The sequence below is a fragment of the Leiobunum rupestre genome, chromosome 2, assembly GCF_980474605.1.
Source record: "Leiobunum rupestre chromosome 2, qqLeiRupe1.1.hap1, whole genome shotgun sequence".
NCBI classification, from domain to species: domain Eukaryota; kingdom Metazoa; phylum Arthropoda; class Arachnida; order Opiliones; family Sclerosomatidae; genus Leiobunum; species Leiobunum rupestre.
This window is the reverse complement of record NC_143385.1, coordinates 52,319,636-52,338,246: the sequence shown is the minus strand read 5'-3', so window position 1 is coordinate 52,338,246 and position 18,611 is coordinate 52,319,636. Positions and strand designations below refer to the sequence as shown.

The window sequence follows — 18,611 nt, the reverse complement described above, 5'->3', positions numbered from 1 at the left end:
TCACCTATTGAGTTTCCTATAATTAATCTTTTGAGTTTCCTATATTTTCCTATAATTCGCCTCTTAAATTCCTATTTTTCCTATCAAACTTTCAAAGCCTTTCCCTGGTCCCCCTGCACTCGTTGAATCGTACAATTGTGGAAGTACGTGCCATTGCGAGTAACATTCCAAAGAGCTTTCTCTGGTACAAATGGAACTTCCTAATGAAAATGACTTCATCTAGACAAAATCTACTTTCATTTTTATCATTGCATTTATTTTGTGGTGGTTTTTAGGTTCTTCCGGGTGTATTACTTGGAAACAAATTTATTTATCTGTATTCTCGGCTTTCCAGGTTCACGCTTACCCCTAAAATCGCTTCGTTTTAGCAAAGATAATTTAAACTCGTACCCTAGATTCGAATACTGAGAGCTTTCCCATTGACGGTTTTGTTACGAAGCGTTTACCCTTTTCCGGCACGTGACCTCAGAAAAATCGGGCTCCATTGGTTGCGGCACGGCCAACTTCGATCACGCGCTGCCTATATAGCGCGGCAGCGCGTGATCGAAGTTGGCTGTGGTTGCGGTAAGGCGCAAACCACGGAGCGAATTTTTTCTGAGTTCCGGCGGGAAGTGGGTAAACGCTATCGGCAACGCGCGAGAGAGTGATTTCGAATCTAGGGTACGAGTTTAAATTATCTTTGGTTTTAGATAACTAGTTTTCAAAACCAGCGTGAGAAATCGTTTCGTGTTGGTTCGGGAAGCAAAAGCAACTCGTCCAAGTCGGTTCGCTTAGAATCGCTTTTTACAACGACCTTGCTCGTATTTTCAAAAATAATTGGAATAAAATTCTAAATAATGTCAAATTATATTACAGTATGTATAGTTAACATGATTAACTAATTGTTTTGGGATACATTTCAGTATTTTCCAAATTCTGGTCATAATTTGAAATGACGTTAAGCCTTGGCTATATGCGAGCCGGGGTGAAGCGATTTCGCACGCGGCGGTCAAACTGGCATTCAATTTATTGGTTGGTCTGTAGTAATCCATTTATAATGAGCTCGCCTATTACTTCCTGTCCACAGTGAGTTATTGTACGAAATTCCAGTGTTAACTGATGTTTAATAGCTTGAAGGCTCAAGCAAAATTCCACCATCGTATTGTTCTGGTTCTGTCAACGGTTGTTTTGGTTTGATCCCGTACTGGTTTTTTGTGTGTAATCGAGCTATTAGCCGATTTAAGTTGCGTTGAATATCATCCCTTGAGCGTTTAAGCTGGACCAAAATATGTTACTCATTACGCAGTTGGTCCGTTCCTTCCACAAGTTCAACCAGATGTTAAAGCTTATACACTGTTTTCTCGATTTTTATAGTAAATGCAGATAGCTTTGAACCTTGATCGTATAAATGGTAATTAGACAGGGTTGCCACGGTACCTGGAAAACCCGGAAAAGTCAGGGAAATTTAATCATATGGGTATAAAAATCAGGGAAAAGTCAGCGAATTTTAATATGGGTATAAAAATCACTGAAAAGTCGGGGAATTTTAATATGGGTATAAAAATCAGGGAAAAGTCAGGGAATTTTAATATGGGTATAAAAATCAGGGAAAAGTCAGGGAATTTTAAAAATTAGTCTAAAAATCATGGAAATGTCAGGGAATTTAATTTCCGGTTGCAAATACGAAACTTTAACTAAAATATAGGTTAAAAATTCAAAATCTTGGCACAAAATAAGTCAGAAAAAATCTCCGGAGATGGTCAGGGAAAACCTGGTAAAGTCAGGGAATTTGATTGTGAAAAATCTGTGGCAACCCTGCTAGAGTAATTATTAGTTGGAGCAACGACTACGTGCAGGCTCCGTGGACAGACTAACCTATTATTACAAACAACGAAATGGTATTCTATTGATAATAATTCAGTACATCGGAAAGTATGCGTGGTAAGCGAAGATAAGTCTTATCGTTGGCCTTTAATGCGAAGATAAGAACCACTCCTTTTGAGTTGAGTTCTCTCCCCACTGCTTCCTCTGAGTTCTTCGGTTTCCATAACAATTTTATGAGGTGAACGGTAATAGTAAGTGTAGGGAGATGTTGGCTAGCGTGGCATTAAAGGCTTGCCAGCACCCTTCTACGCGTTGTAACCGCAACGCCACCTGAATTAATGGCAATAAAAGTCGCTTGATGGCTTAGGCCTAAGGGTTATTAGCTGATAACTGTTAAACCATTCCATATTTTAGTGAGTATTTGTACATGGAACGACGTATCTGTCATTGCATTGTCACACAGAACTCCATTGGGCTATTTTTAACAATAGGTACTTTTGTTTTTTTTGGGTTTTGTTTATTTTTTTAGATGTATTATTTGTCAAGGATTACAATAATGCAAAAAGTTTTAACCGCAATTTATTATTTAGAAAGTTATGATAAATTTAAAATTGTTACTTGCCAGCAATTTTTACCTAGGAAAATACGACATATTTCGAGATTTTTGTACGTGTTGGATGAGGTAGGACTGATGACGAATTAGATTTAACGACAAGATATTACTAAATTTTTAAAACGTGTGCAAACCGAAAATGTGTTTACAGCTTTTTTGGTTTTGTTATTGTTTTTTGTTTATTATTTGTCAAGGATTACAGTAATGCGAAAAGTTTTAACCGCAATTTATTATTTAGAAAGATATGATAAATATAAAATTGTTATTTGCCAGCAATTTTGGGTTAAGTGTAGAATAGCTGCCCCCACCCGATTTTTTTAAATATTTTTTTGGATAGAGGGCAAGATGGGGATTACTTTAATTTTCATTTTTTTTGGCGAAAATGAATATTAACAAAGATATGCATTTTTAAACATTGCCCTTTTGCAGTGAATTTTCCCTAGGACGATTCTTTAAATTCCTAGATTTTAATGCGTTGTGGATAACGTGGCGCTGATGACGAAAAAGAAAATGTGGAAATGCAAAACATACTAACTTACTTTTTTATTTCAGGTATTTTCGCCGTATTTCAATGCATCTTAGGGGTTTTGGCGGGTATAATAGGTTAGGTTATTTATATTATTAGGTTGGATTAATATCGGGTTCACGATACTTGATGCGTCAGGCTTGGTGCTGTCCTCTTGGTTGCGTTATAGATGGCCCATAGCTTTTTTTAGTATGGGGTTGGGGAGGCGCCGCGCGCCCCCAGCGCTCGAGCGAAGTGAGTGCGCGGCGCCGTCAGGCGCCAATACTTAGAATACATTCGACGTTGTATAAGTCAACATCACACAGACGACATATGATATGACATAGTATGATTAAAAAACGGCTAAAATGCGTTGAAATGCGGGAAAAATTCCCAACCCTTAAAAGTTAGTACTGTTTTGCATTTCAGACTTTTTCTTTTTCGTCATCAGTCCTACTTTATCCAAAAGGTATTAAAATCTAGTAATTTAAAGAATCGTCCTCGTCATCAGTCCTACCTCATCCAACACATACAGAAATCTCGAAATATGTCGTATTTTTCGTTGTAAAAATTGCTAGCAAGTAGCAATTTTACATTGATCATATCTTTTTAAATAATAACTTGCGGTTAAAACTTTTTGCATTACTGTAATCCTTGACAAATAAAAAAACACAATAAAAACAAAAGTACCTATTGTTAAAAAATCCCACAATGCTTTAGGAAACTGTTATTAACCAAATCGAGAAGATCGGCTGTGAAAGTGCTGTTTGAAGGCCATTGGAAACGCTTTTTGAGCTGTTGGTTTACACGAGCCAACATTTTAGCCCAACTTCGTTCCGAGGATAGTTTTCGCAAAACAGTTTACTTTTCGTTGCTCCACGAAACGTTGTTGAGATTTTCTTTAAAAAAAACCTACCCTACTGAAAAATATGTCCTTTTGCATGAATAAAAGTATTTTATAATCATGTTATCTTTCATTTTTGTCAAGAATCCATACCTCTACTTACAAAATTGAAAGAAATTAATTGAAATTTATAAGTTGTGTAAAATTGGATTAATGTACAGATACATTGTGTTTTTTTTTTTTCAAATTGATTTATTTTGATCAATTTGGGCAAACTTGACCAAATTTGGCAAAAATAAGTCAAAATTAGCAAACAAAAATTGCCCATTTTGATCTATTAATTCTAAATTTGATCTTTGTTGATCAAATTGACCAAAATTATTTTCTTTTCAAATACACCAATTTATCTATATATTATACCGATATTTCACAAATAATCTATTTCAATCAATTATAAGTGAGTAATTCCAGGTCAAATCAACCAGGTCCAAACCACTCAAGTTTTCAATTTTGATGAAATTTGGCAAAGGGGTGTGGTTAAGTATAAATTGAACCCCTGTAAAGGGAAAATGGCCAAAAAGAAAATTTGGGGTAGTTATGAGACAAACAAAAATTTGGCTACTTTTCCGAAATCTGTTGCACTTAATCCAATAAATGGCTATAACTTTGGTTCTATTAATGATAGAGACGTGTTCTTTGAGTCATTTTAAAGGGAAAGACCACAGTATCGCGTTTCCAATCAATTTTGAAAACAAAGTGTTTTGAAATTATTTTTAGAAATTTCAAATTTTCAAATCGGTCGCTCGTTGATACCCAAAATACCTTATTTTTAAAAAAATATTTTTTTATTTAAATTGACTAACCTGGTGCTGATACATACTATGTATAATTATTTTCTTGTATATTGGACCTTTGATGAAGTTACGCGCAATTTACTAAACCCCCACCACTACCAATTTTGACCATTTTGAAATGCTCAGATTTTCGTGAAAATTGTCCGAATTGATTTTCTTTTTTAATTTTTATAGACTTTTCTCTTGGTAATTTATGATGTATAAAAATGTTGATTTTATTATTTAGTTAGATTTGTCCATTTACATAATATTACATATATTAATTTAGTTTCGCCACACCAGGTGTCACCACATACTGAAACCAACTACATGTGCGTCGTCTGTTTACAAGTCTGCTGCCAAGAGTTTTCTGATTAGAGGTAGAAATTGTTTAAGCCACAATGACTACTACAAAATGCTATTTTGGTGAATTGAATAGTGAAAACTGTTTTAAAGAAACAATTGCATGAAGTGAAATATTACGCACCTAAAGATTTTACACTAGAAGAAGTTTTCCTAATTAACATCAGAAGTGGAGAAAAAACTTGGCCAAATATTTGCCAACTTCATTAAATTCGTATTTGCACTATTACGTACAAAGGCAAGTTTTATGTTGCGATCCACAGAAGAAAGACAAAAGAAAAATTAAGGAGAATTTGAGATTGGTAACGTTGGATCTTTACTTCAAATCAAAACATCTTCAACTGGAAAAAAACCTTCTGCCTGGGATGAAACTATGCACAAACTGCATGACATTGATTTCTAATATGGCACTGGAAGCTGGCACAGAATTTACAGATTCTGTAACTTCAAGTTCGACTGCGGATTCTCAAGAAATACTTTCTACTCAGGATGACATTGTAATAGAAGGCGATTGTGAATCAATTTTCAGTTCACCGCAAACTCCAACAATCCTTTCCAAAGTTAATGAGTCGTTAAGTTTAATTGGTGAATCTCCCGTAAAGAGGCAAAACCTTTTAAAACAGACGACCTACCCTTCGAAGAAACTGAAATCTATTGAAGCTGTGTACAAAAAGGCGTTCAATGCGGCAAGAAAAAGCGTTTCAGGTGAAAACGTAGATGAATATCAAAAAGACCCGACACAAAACGACTTTCAGGAAATGATTCAGCAACTAAAATACAAATTCCAGTTATCGGAAAAACGAAGTGACAAAATGCAAGTACTCTCAGTTTTACCAAAATCGTGGAGTGCCAATAAGATTCAACAAGAATTCGGAGCCAGTAATTATATGATACGGCGTTGCAAGAAGATGGTAGAAGAAAAGGGCGTCTTAAGTTCACCAAATCCTAAACCAGGAAAAAACCTCCCTCCTGATGTAGCAGCTATTGTCCAAACATTTTATGAAAATGAAGAATGCAGTGGTAGAACTTTACCAGGAATTAAAGATTTCAAAAGTGTAAAAGAATTTGGCTAAAAGGTTCACAAACAGAAAAGGTTGATTTTATGTAATTTAAGAGAGCTTTTTCAGATGTTTAAGGACATGCACGGAGAAATTAAAATCTCGTTCTCTAAATTCGCTGAGCTTCGGCCAAAGAACTTCATATTGGCTGGTTCGTCAGGTACCCACTCAACCTGCGTTTGCAGGTATCATGAGAATGTAAAGCTGATGATAGAAGGTTTCAAGTTTAGCGAACTTACAAAAGATCAAGTTTGCCAGTTAAAAACTTACAAAGACTGCCTTGAAAACATGGTTTGTGTCAAACCAACGGAAGAGTGCTTCATGAAAGAATGCGAAGAGAGAGATTATAGAAAAAGTTATAGAAGAACATAACATTGATACTGTTACCTATAGGCAGTGGGTGAACGTTGATAGAAGTACCCTTGAAGTAATCCAAAAAAATTCGTCCGACTTTGTGGATGAGTTCTTCGAAAATTTGGAAGAACTCCTTACACACGATCATGTTGCTAAAGAACAAGCTAAATATTTACAACAAAGGAAAGCCACACTAGTGCCTGGTGAAGCCCTCGTAATTGGAGACTTCTATACGTTCTTAGTACAAGACGCCATACAGTCCTTCCATTGGGTATCAGACCAAGCCACTCTTCACCCCTTTGTCGTCTATCACAAAGTTCACCCTGAAAACCCGTTAATGCACGTAAACTACGTAGTAATCTCCGATTGCCTGAAACACAATGCCTCAACGGTGCACCTGTTCCTAATGAAGTTAATTTCGTTTTTGAAACAAGTTGTTCCAGGTTTACAGAGTGTGGTTTATTTTTCAGACGGTGCTTCTTCTCAATACAAAAATTTTAAAATTTATGCCACCACGAAGATGACACAGGCGGAATATCTGCCGAATGGCATTTCTTTGCTACTTCTCACGGCAAAGGACCATGTGATGGCTTGGGAGGCTGTGTAAAGAGATCAGCAACTATAGACAGCTTAAACAAGGCCATCATTTTCAGTCCAAAACAACTATTCTCGTGGGCCAAAGCTAAGTGGGCAACAAAAGAAGATGAACCACCGAGTATAAATTTTGAATTTGTAAGTCAAGAAGAACTAGATCAAAATGATAGCAAATTAAAACCAAAATATGCGAGTGCACTCCGTATTAAAGGAATAAGATCCCTCCGTTCATTTGTGCCTTTATCTAAAACAAAATTGGAAACCAAGAGATTGTCTTCCTCAGCTCAAGGTCAGACTACTAAAATTGGAAAAGAACTCGAAGAACCAGGCGTATCCTGGTCCTCCATCCGTGGTTTCGTTGCCGTAAAGCGAGAAAACAAATGGTGGTTGGCTTGCATTACGAAAAAGTTGGATCTTGAACAGGAACTTGAACTATGTTTTCTGCATCCTCATGGGCCAGCTAGATGTTTTCGTTATCCAAGTAAAGAAGATACAGGACGGCTCTCTTGTAGTGATGTTTTGGCAATAGTGAATCCTACATCCAGAACTGGTATATTATGGAAGTTAACAGAGGAGGATTCGAAGCGTGTCTCAGAAATGTTTAAATGAATATTTAAACGAGTAATTGACTACCTTAAAGGGCGCCTACATAAATTTTCGGTTTACTCTGTCTTTCACTGAAAGTAAGCTGACTGCATGGCACACGTCAGCCAAATTCCAGTGAAAGACAGAGTAAACCGAAGCTTTATGTAGTCGGCCTTTAACAAGTTGTAGTTTTGAAAAGTTTTTTGAAACTTAAGCTATTGCTGTTCTATTGTATTAAATATACATGTACCTATTTTCTATTAAAGTTAACTATCTCGACATTTTTTATAATAAAGGTAAGTAAAATTACCAAGATAAAAGTATAAAAATTACAAAAAACTATAAAGCAATTTTGATTAAGACAAATAACAATCTGAAATTTAAAAAAAATAGTTAAAATGGTCAAAATAGGTAGTGGTGGGGGTTTAGTAAATTGCGCGTAACTTCGTCAAAGGTCCAATATACAAGAAAATAATTATACACAGTATGTATCAGCGCCAGGTAAGTCAATTTAAATAAAAAAACAATTTTTTAAAAATAAGGTATTTTGGGTATCAACGAGCGACCGATTTGAAAATTTGAAATTTCTAAAAAAATTTCAAAACACTTTGTTTTCAAAATTGATTGGAAACGCGATACTGTGGTCTTTCCCTTTAAAATGACTCCAAGAACACGTCTCTATCATTAATAGAACCAAAGTTATAGCCATTTATTGGATTAAGTGCAACAGATTTCGGACAAGTAGCCAAATTTTTGTTTGTCTCATAACTACCCCAAATTTTCTTTTTGGCCAATTTCCCTTTACAGGGGTTCAATTTATACTTAACCACACCCCTTTGCCAAATTTCATCAAAATTGGAAACTTAACTGGTTTGGACCTGGTTGATTTGACCTGGAATTACTCAATAGTTTTTGATCAAATTTACTGCTTTTGATAAAAAAAATTTAAATTTATTAATATTTTCAATTTTGAGAAAATTATTTAGTTCGAAATATTTTTTCATTGTTTGTACTTTTTAAAATTTTCTCTCACATTTTTCCAATTTTATCCATTTTGGTTCATTTTCACCCATTTTGTTCAAATTGATCAATATCGATTTTTTCCGTCAATTTTTATCTATTTTTCACATTTTCTAAATTTGGAATCGGTCAGAATCCCATGTTATTTTCAATGGGAAAATTTCCATTTTTTGTAATCAAAAACATTTGCCATGGCGCAAAACGGTACCCATTGAATAAATTCCCTTTAGGATATTTACCTCTCCGAGGGTGTACCCTAGGAGGGGTTATACAACCACCGTGTCTGTGGGTCTGTCTGTCAGGCCTGCGAACGCGTTCGCATTTTCGGGGCAAAGGGTAATCACTGCGTACCCAGTTTCTTAGAATCAGGGAAAAGGTTTTTCCAAAAGCGCCCTCTTTTTATCATTGGGTGTAGTATAATTTTTTAATCGGCTGGGATTCGAACCCGAGCCCTCTTGCACGACAGGTGAGCGTTCTACCGCAGAACCACGGATACAGTTACACTTTACTGAAAATTAAAAACTCTTCCGAGGAGAGGTATATTTTGGCTTGCCAACTTGTTTAATTTACATGAAGGTCTACCAATCCCCCGAGTTTGAACAAAATCGGTGGGTTACACTTCGGGATGTCTCCTTGTTAGAGGTATGGATTCCTGTTTTTGTATAATCAGAAGGATGTGTACGGGTATTATTAATTTAAACATTAAGCACATGAGCCTTTTTAAGAAATTTGCAATTATTCCTGTCTGTCTGATTGAATAAAATATCCAAGGATTCCCCAGAAACAACAGTGCCCTCCGCCATACTTGATTATATATTCAATTTGTTTCGAACACTTTTCAAAAGATGTGGAGAATCAAAGACGAATCAGTTTTCTCTTCGATGTGAAGACTTTCCACGGATATCACCAAATTACTGAATACATAACATTGAAAATGAGTCGAATATTTTTACGCATACATTAAGCAATCAAATCAACGTATTATTTGTATTTTTCACCTTAGCCGCTCCTTAGAAATCAAGGGCCCAAATTTGTGGGGCCCCCCAAGATCCCAAACGGTTATCGCCATTGAGAGAGATTTTCCTACACAATGCATCGACGTATTATTTGTATTTTTCACTTTGGCCGCTCCTGAGAAATCAAGGGCCCAAATTTGTGGGGCCCCCTAAGATCCCAAACGGTTATCGCCATTGAGAGAGATTTTCATACACAATGCATCGACGTATTATTTGTATTTTTCACCTTAGCCGCAAACATAATAATAATAATAATCAGCTAGGCTAATACCCTTAAATTCCTTTACAACCAATCAATAATAATAATAATAATCAGCTAGGCTAATATCCTTAAACTCCTTTACAACCAATCAATAATAATAATAATCAGCTAGGCTAATACCCTTAAATTCCTTTACAACCGATCAATAATAATAATCATCAGCTAGGCTAATACCCTTAAATTCCTTTACAACCAATCAATAATAATAATAATCATCATCATCAGCTAGGCTAATACCCTTAAATTCCTTTACAACCAATCAATAATAATAATAATCAGCTAGGCTAATACCCTTCAATTCCTTTACAACCAATCAATAATAATCATCAGCTAGGCTAATACCCTTAAATTCCTTTACAACCAATCAATAATAATAATAATAATCAGCTAGGCTAATACCCTTCAATTCCTTTACAACCAATCAATAATAATAATAATCATCATCAGCTAGGCTAATACCCTTAAATTCCTTTACAACCAATCAATAATAATAATAATAATCAGCTAGGCTAATACCCTTCAATTCCTTTACAACCAATCAATAATAATAATAATAATCATCATCAGCTAGGCTAATACCCTTAAATTCCTTTACAACCAATCAATAATAATAATAATAATAATCAGCTAGGCTAATACCCTTCAATTCCTTTACAACCAATCAATAATAATCATCAGCTAGGCTAATACCCTTAAATTCCTTTACAACCAATCAATAATAATAATAATCAGCTAGGCTAATACCCTTCAATTCCTTTACAACCAATCAATAATAATCATCAGCTAGGCTAATACCCTTAAATTCCTTTACAACCAATCAATAATAATAATAATCAGCTAGGCTAATACCCTTCAATTCCTTTACAACCAATCAATAATAATAATAATAATAATCATCATCAGCTAGGCTAATACCCTTAAATTCCTTTACAACCAATCAATAATAATAATAATAATAATCAGCTAGGCTAATACCCTTCAATTCCTTTACAACCAATCAATAATAATCATCAGCTAGGCTAATACCCTTAAATTCCTTTACAACCAATCAATAATAATAATAATAATCATCAGCTAGGCTAATACCCTTAAATTCCTTTACAACCAATCAATAATAATAATAATCAGCTAGGCTAATACCCTTCAATTCCTTTACAACCAATCAATAATAATAATAATAATAATAATCAGCTAGGCTAATACCCTTCAATTCCTTTACAACCAATCAATAATAATCATCAGCTAGGCTAATACCCTTAAATTCCTTTACAACCAATCAATAATAATAATAATAATCAGCTAGGCTAATACCCTTCAATTCCTTTACAACCAATCAATAATAATAATAATAATAATCATCATCAGCTAGGCTAATACCCTTAAATTCCTTTACAACCAATCAATAATAATAATAATAATAATCAGCTAGGCTAATACCCTTCAATTCCTTTACAACCAATCAATAATAATCATCAGCTAGGCTAATACCCTTAAATTCCTTTACAACCAATCAATAATAATAATAATAATCATCAGCTAGGCTAATACCCTTAAATTCCTTTACAACCAATCAATAATAATAATAATCAGCTAGGCTAATACCCTTAAATTCCTTTACAACCAATCAATAATAATAATAATAATAATCATCAGCTAGGCTAATACCCTTAAATTCCTTTACAACCAATCAATAATAATAATAATAATAATCAGCTAGGCTAATACCCTTCAATTCCTTTACAACCAATCAATAATAATAATAATAATCATCAGCTAGGCTAATACCCTTAAATTCCTTTACAACCAATCAATAATAATAATAATAATCAGCTAGGCTAATACCCTTCAATTCCTTTACAACGAATCAATAATAATAATAATAATCAGACCAAGCCACCACCTTATTATTATTATTATATCCAGCGACTTTTAAAAAGTTTCAGTTTCTAATCCTCACTAGATGTCCTATATTTCGAAGCGATAGTCCAGTCTGGATGTAAATTTCGCGAGTCCGTATTTACATTTTAACAACTCAGTTTTGCGAAGAAAAGAGAATCAGAAAAAGCGCTGCAGTAATATCTGCTGTGTAGCCTGTGTTATACTGTTATCTGTTTGTTGATGACGACCTTAATAATCTCTACGCGTCGTATAGGTAAGCCTAGGACTTGATTTATTTTTACGAAACTGAGAAGTATGACGGAAATTAGATCCCTGTCGGATGACGAGTTGAGACGAAAGATATTTCAAAATGGGTTTCAACCTGGTCCCGTCACGATTACCACGCGAGCCGTGTACGAACGTAAACTTCAGAGGTTACTTTTAGCAAATCAAATCAGTGGTAATACCAACCGAAACTCCAATTTCTTTCAACCGAGGATAGAACCAACCCAAAACAATCTTGTCCAAAATATCAGAAATGAACCAACGTACGCGTGCAATCAAAACACTCCTGTTAGACGTACCACCATTGCTAATGTAGTTGAAGCAATTCCTCAAGATCTCCAGCAAAATTCACAAGGCTCAGATACAAGTATGGTTAAAGCAATGTTTTCCACCATAACGAACGAAATCAAGATTGTCTCTACTCAAATTCAACGATTAGAGACTAAATTCGATGAATTTGAGCAGACGGCGCAAACAAGGTACGAGTTTATAAGATCGAAAGTTAACAAGGTCGAATCACAGATGACGCTAATTAACGGAATCGTGACTTCAATAAGAGACAACGCGGCTGCGCAGAGTAAGATTGTCAAGGAAATTTTGGAGCTTGCCGAAAGTTGCGACTTTAAGCGCGTAGATGGCGCCATGTGCGCTATGAACGCCGTAATCGAAAAACTGAGCGACAATTTTACTATGTTCTTGAATGACAAAGATAGGAATAAAGTCGATATTACGATCAGAGAAATATCGGACGATTTGTTAACCGATGATGATTCATTTCAAAGCTCCAATGATTCCCCCAAAAAAAATAATTAAAACTAGAACTGAATACGATAATTTTTAAATTTCTTTTAATTTTATGGTTTTGTATAAACTGTATTAAATAAAAAAAATTGGTATATTGGCGTTTGGTTTTATTTTGAAAGTTCTTCAATAATTTTTTTTATAGTTTATTTAAAAAGAAAAATAATATAACCCTATAAGTTAAACACCGCCATAGACGTAATATAAACTGCGGTTTCTGACGAATTTGGCAACGCTTAATTAAGTATAGACGCCACCTTGTGAGAGGAGTAGGTACTACAGGAAAATGGGGGTGAAACGGGGAAAAGGAGTTTTCCTACTGTAGCGCCCCCTATGGCAATCAGTAGAAACGAAATAAATATGACCGTGTTCATTCTAGCTACATAGTTAAATGTTAATGTTTTTCTTAATATGAACTAATTAGTATTAAAACCTAATTTAACGGGCTACAAGTAATACATTATTTCGGTTTCAATAATTAGATTAAATATAAGAAAATTAATATTTCTTTTGGTTAAAAGAGAACAAAGTCAACAACATATCGCGTCAGCTGTTTTCGGAAACAATCTCAGCAGACAATAATATTTTTAGGGTCATCCAAATGTCACCTTTAGTGACATGTGTAATATATATAAAACATTATTTACTTACATTAAATTAATTTTAAATGTCATATCATTTACTTTTAGATCTTTAAAGATTTAATTATAGCATTTTAAAATATTTTAGTAAACTATAATAATGTAGTATTTTGTACTGCCAATAGATGACGCTACAAACGGCTCTAAAATCTGGCGGAAGAAATCGCCTCATGATTTTGAATCACTTTTTCTAAAATTGTGTGGCGTCACAGCTATATATTTAATTTTATGTAACTTTTTTTCTCTTCAAACCACAAGACCTTTTTTTGAAATTAATCTTTTATATGGTGCAGCTAACGCCATCTATGTTATTACCCGACGCCGGTTCTTCTTTCTCGAAAAAAATATTTCCCGGGTAAAAGAAAATTTCGGATGTTTTGAAAAAACAATAGCCAAGTTTTCAAGGTCATTTAATTGTTTTTAAGATAGTAGAATAACCTATAAGGTACTTAAAATATTTGAAACCTGGTATTTTTCGATTTTTAAAATAAAAACTGATTTTGGAGTTGTTTAATATACAGGGTCTTTTTTTTTGCTCGGAAAAGTGTTTTTTTTTCAAAAACTATTTATAGTACCGATTTCAAATTTGGAAGGTCAATTCTCTATACCGGGGGACATCAGTTTGAGAAATTTGAGCGTTTTCGGTAATGTTTTTCACCAATTTTGAAAAATCATTTTTCGACCACTAGGTGCGAGATAAAAAATTTCTATTATAAAGTTGTAGGCCGTCATCGAAAACCCTTAAAAATTGTTCACTCGACGAAAAACAATTTATTTATCAGTGAAAATTCGAGCTTGAAAAATTTACAAGTTGGTGAAGCCAAATTACGATTGTTTGAAACGATAATTGAAACCGAATTACCTAATCCAGTTGAAACTTTGGTTAAAAAACGACCGGATTTAAAAAACACGAGGCTATAGGTCAATCCTAAACATGCATTGGGTATTTAAAGGAAAACTTTGGGAGATTATTATCAGTGTTTGATAATATTTCGAACAATGCCTCGTTATTCAGTAGCTGAGCGTACCGAGATAGTTGCCATTTACAATGGAGAAGCAGCGCAAAACCTTAGAAGAGTGACTGAAATCTTCGCAGAAAGACATCCAAATGGAGCACCATCTGTAAATACAGTAAGACGAGCAATTCACGATTTCAATCAATTTGGTCACTTGCAACCTAGGTTTCGCGGATTGGGTCAACCGGATTTAGACTTCGAGAACAATGTACTCGCGTACTTTGTGGCATATCCTCGTCACAGTTGCGCTAACGCCGCTGCTGATTTGGGTTGTTCTGCAAATCGTGTGTGGAAAATTCTTCGTAAGAATCGCTATCACCCATACAGAGCTACGCTCCACCAAGGACTAATTGACGGAGACCATCAAAGACGTTTTGAATTTAGCAACTGGTTACTAAATGCTGTCCAAGAAGATAGACAATTTTTGCGCCATGTTTTGTTCTCCGACGAAGCGTCATTTTCTAGAGATGGGCCCTTTAATCATCAAAACAGCCATCTTTGGTCTGACATCAACCCACATTGGGGTTTTGAATATCATCACCAGGTTCAATTTGAACGGGTCAATGTTTGGGTTGGACTTGTTGGAAACCGTTTGATTGGTCCCTTTTTCCTGCCGACGAACCTCAACGGCCAAAGGTATTTACATTTTCTACAGTACGAACTGAGTGACGCAATCGACGACCTTCCATTGGCTGAAAGACGTCAGTTGTGGTTTCAGCAAAATGGCGCCCCTCCGCATTTTTCCCGGCAAGTAACTGAGCACCTCAACAACGAGTTTCCTGAAAGGTGGATAGGGAGAAATGGTCCAGTGCATTGGCCAGCAAGGTCACCTGACCTAACACCGCTGGATTATTTTCTCTGGGGATTCGTTAAAGCAAAGGTATACGCCACGCCCATTGAAACTAGGGAGGAACTCATTAGACGAATAATCAGTGCTTGCCGAGACGTCACACCAGAAATGGTAGAGAAAGCGTTTGAGAACTTAATTGTCCGCGCACAAACCTGTGTTGCAGCCAATGGTGATATTATTGAAAATGTTTTGTAAAAATTTATGTGAATAAAATATCTGCATTTAAAAACCAAACGTGTACATTTTTTCAAGTGTGAAAACTCTACTACGTTTGTATTAGACTTGTTCCCTTTTCAATTATCGTTTCAAATAATCGTAATTTGGCTTCACCAACTTGTAAATTTTTCAAGCTCGAATTTTCACTGATAAATAAATTGTTTTTCGTCGAGTGAACAATTTTTAAGGGTTTTCGATGACGGCCTACAACTTTATAATAGAAATTTTTTATCTCGCACCTAGTGGTCGAAAAATGATTTTTCAAAATTGGTGAAAAACATTACCGAAAACGCTCAAATTTCTCAAACTGATGTCCCCCGGTATAGAGAATTGACCTTCCAAATTTGAAATCGGTACTATAAATAGTTTTTGAAAAAAAACACTTTTCCGAGCAAAAAAAAGACCCTGTATACAAAGAGATATTTATATAACGTACTTGAAAAATAATATTGTGGTTGAACACCTAATTTCACATTACTGCCACTGGCGCTAGTTACGTTAAAAACCATTTTAATTTTAGTTAGAAACAAGTATCTTCGCAAGTTCCCACTGATTTTTCAAGTAAATTTCAGGGATTAAGAGCGCTTTCAATTCACCAGCTAACGCGATCGTACTTGTTTGCAATAAAATTTTAACTAATTGCACACCTTTCGCTAACCCCGGGTACATGAAGAATTAAAAACGTCGTTTGAACTATACTAGGCACGTCTAGGTATGGGTATGAGTGTTGTCGAAATACAATTATTTGTTTCTTCGTGTACCCGGATGTACCGCAAATGTCTCTCTTTGTATACTCGTACTTATTTCGCCAAATTAGTCTTAATTGTACAAGGCCTAGGCGTATTTGAAATCAAACAAGTATTTACGATTTTTAGAAGGAAATATTTAGTATTTGATTAATTTTAAATCCCGAATTAATTTATTTTGACAGTACACCATCAGCGGGAAGAAAGTGGAAATGGCCGTCAAGAAAATAATCAACGGAAGTGACGTCACTGATAGAGGTGCCTTCGCAAATCCGGATTCTTTGGATTTGTATTACAATCTGCCTGAACTGAAACTGTGAACGTGACAGCACGGTTTTAAACTGCGCTCGCTAATCTTTCTTTGGACTAATCTTCTTACAACGATGGCGCCATCTACATGCGAGCTACAGATTCCTTTTATTATTTCTGGGGGAATAGAGTACTAGAAAACGTGTAGAGGGAACTTGTAGAAGGTGCAGGCTGTGCACACAAAGGTACGTCTACAATCCTACAAGTTCCCCCTACGCGTTTTCGGTCGGTTGCTTAACCTGTCTATTAATAAAGACATTTTATATAAGTTTTCTATTGGTTACTGGTTAGAGTAAATTTATACATCCTAGTAAATTTTGTATAAATCTCAAATTTTATTACGTCATTTAAAAATGAATTATTATTCTAAATATTTTAAATATTCTAAATATTTTAAATATTCTAAATATTTTAAATATTCTAAATATTTTAAATATTCTAAATATTTTAAATATTCTAAATATTTTAAATATTCTAAATATTTTAAATATTCTAAATATTCTAAATATTTTAAATATTTTAAATATTCTAAATATTTTAAATATTCTAAATATTTTAAATATTTTAAATATTTTAAATATTCTAAATATTTTAAATATTTTAAATATTCTAAATATTTTAAATACATTTCTTATGTTAATGCCACCAATGTCTAAACGGGTCCACAAAATATAAAAATAAAGCTTTTAGCTATCCCGTCACGAGTCCCACTATTTATTCTTTAATAAGGTTATTTTTGCGACTGTATCTCTTTTCCATGTTTAGTGTTTTCCGTTGCGAAATTCAGCTTAAGCCCAGAATTTAATAAGGAAAAGACGTAAATTTTACTTTATTTTCGACTTTGTCGTCTTCTTTATGACTACTTAAAAACCTCCTACGCCAGTAGCGACATTTATATTTTTTTATCTGTAAGATCAAAAGTATATAATATATTACTTAAAGAGAAGTATCCATTTTTAAGTTCTACATCGTCAATAGACGGTAAAATAAATTGGGGTGAAATTGTTAACTGTCGCTACTTTGGAAACTGGACGTTATTCTGGGAGGGAGCAATTGATTGGTTGATGCTTAAACATGCGCAGAAACCGTTTTTTGACGGTCACCGAGAAACAAATAATGAAATTGTAATCCCTTATGGAGCACGTGGCGCCATCTAAGTTCACCGACCGTTATATTTCGGAAATAAATGCTTAACAAAATGCTCGTTTAACTATAAATTTAGCTCTAAAAATCAAATTATTAATTAAAATAATAGGCGTGCAAAACGGTAGAAATGACTTCAGTGACTATTGAAGTCGCGAAGTAGTGTCAGTGGCAGCCATGCGGTCACCAAATGTTCCACCTTTTTCCTGTTAAGATAGTGACGGGGGATACTTCTCTTGTAAGAGTATTTTATGTACTTCTGGTAAGATCAAATGCGTATTTACATTTATATAAGTCTATTTTGAGTATTTTCTCATTTTATAATGTAACGTTAAATTTGTAAGTATGGTTTATGACAAGGATCTTTTTACGTTATACTACTTTGCCAAATTTATGGAATATATATATATTTTGTTAAATAAATGGTTTGCTGTTAATATATCTTTGGTGGTGTCAAGTTGTGTATCGTATATAATGAATAATAACAAGTCAAGAGGTATACTGGTGACGTGTTAGTCAGATGCCGCCATCTATTGAGCGAAATTGAAAGTATTATTAATGAAAACTTTAACAAAATTTTTTAATTACTAATTCTAAATAATATATTAAAAAAATTCAGTAACGATAATGTCACTATTACTATTAATTATTAAAATTAAATTATGTATAAAAATAATAAGAATGAAATGTAGTTAATATGCTATATATTGTAACAAAAATATCGTATTTACAATAATATTTTTCATAATAATTAATATAATAATATTTATGAATACTGTTTCCAAGAGATGGCGCTCTAGACTTGAAATCAAGATGGAGTCTAAAAAGGGGCGGAGCGTCGGTAGAACAGTGTAACAAGAGTCTCGTCTACGTCTT

The 18,611-nt window shown here is 34.3% G+C and overlaps 1 protein-coding gene across 1 annotated transcript in view; it reads left to right on the top strand.

The window, feature by feature from the left end:
• LOC149958347 (acetoacetyl-CoA synthetase-like) overlaps positions 1-16,916 on the top strand; it is a 34,514-nt gene extending 17,598 nt beyond the window's left edge. Inside the window, exon 15 of the mRNA XM_090165791.1 lies at positions 16,469-16,916. Within this exon, the coding sequence (XP_090021917.1) occupies positions 16,469-16,603 (135 nt within the window). The 3' untranslated portion in view covers positions 16,604-16,916. The remainder of the gene's footprint in view (positions 1-16,468) is intronic.
• The last annotated feature ends 1,695 nt before the right edge of the window (positions 16,917-18,611 follow it).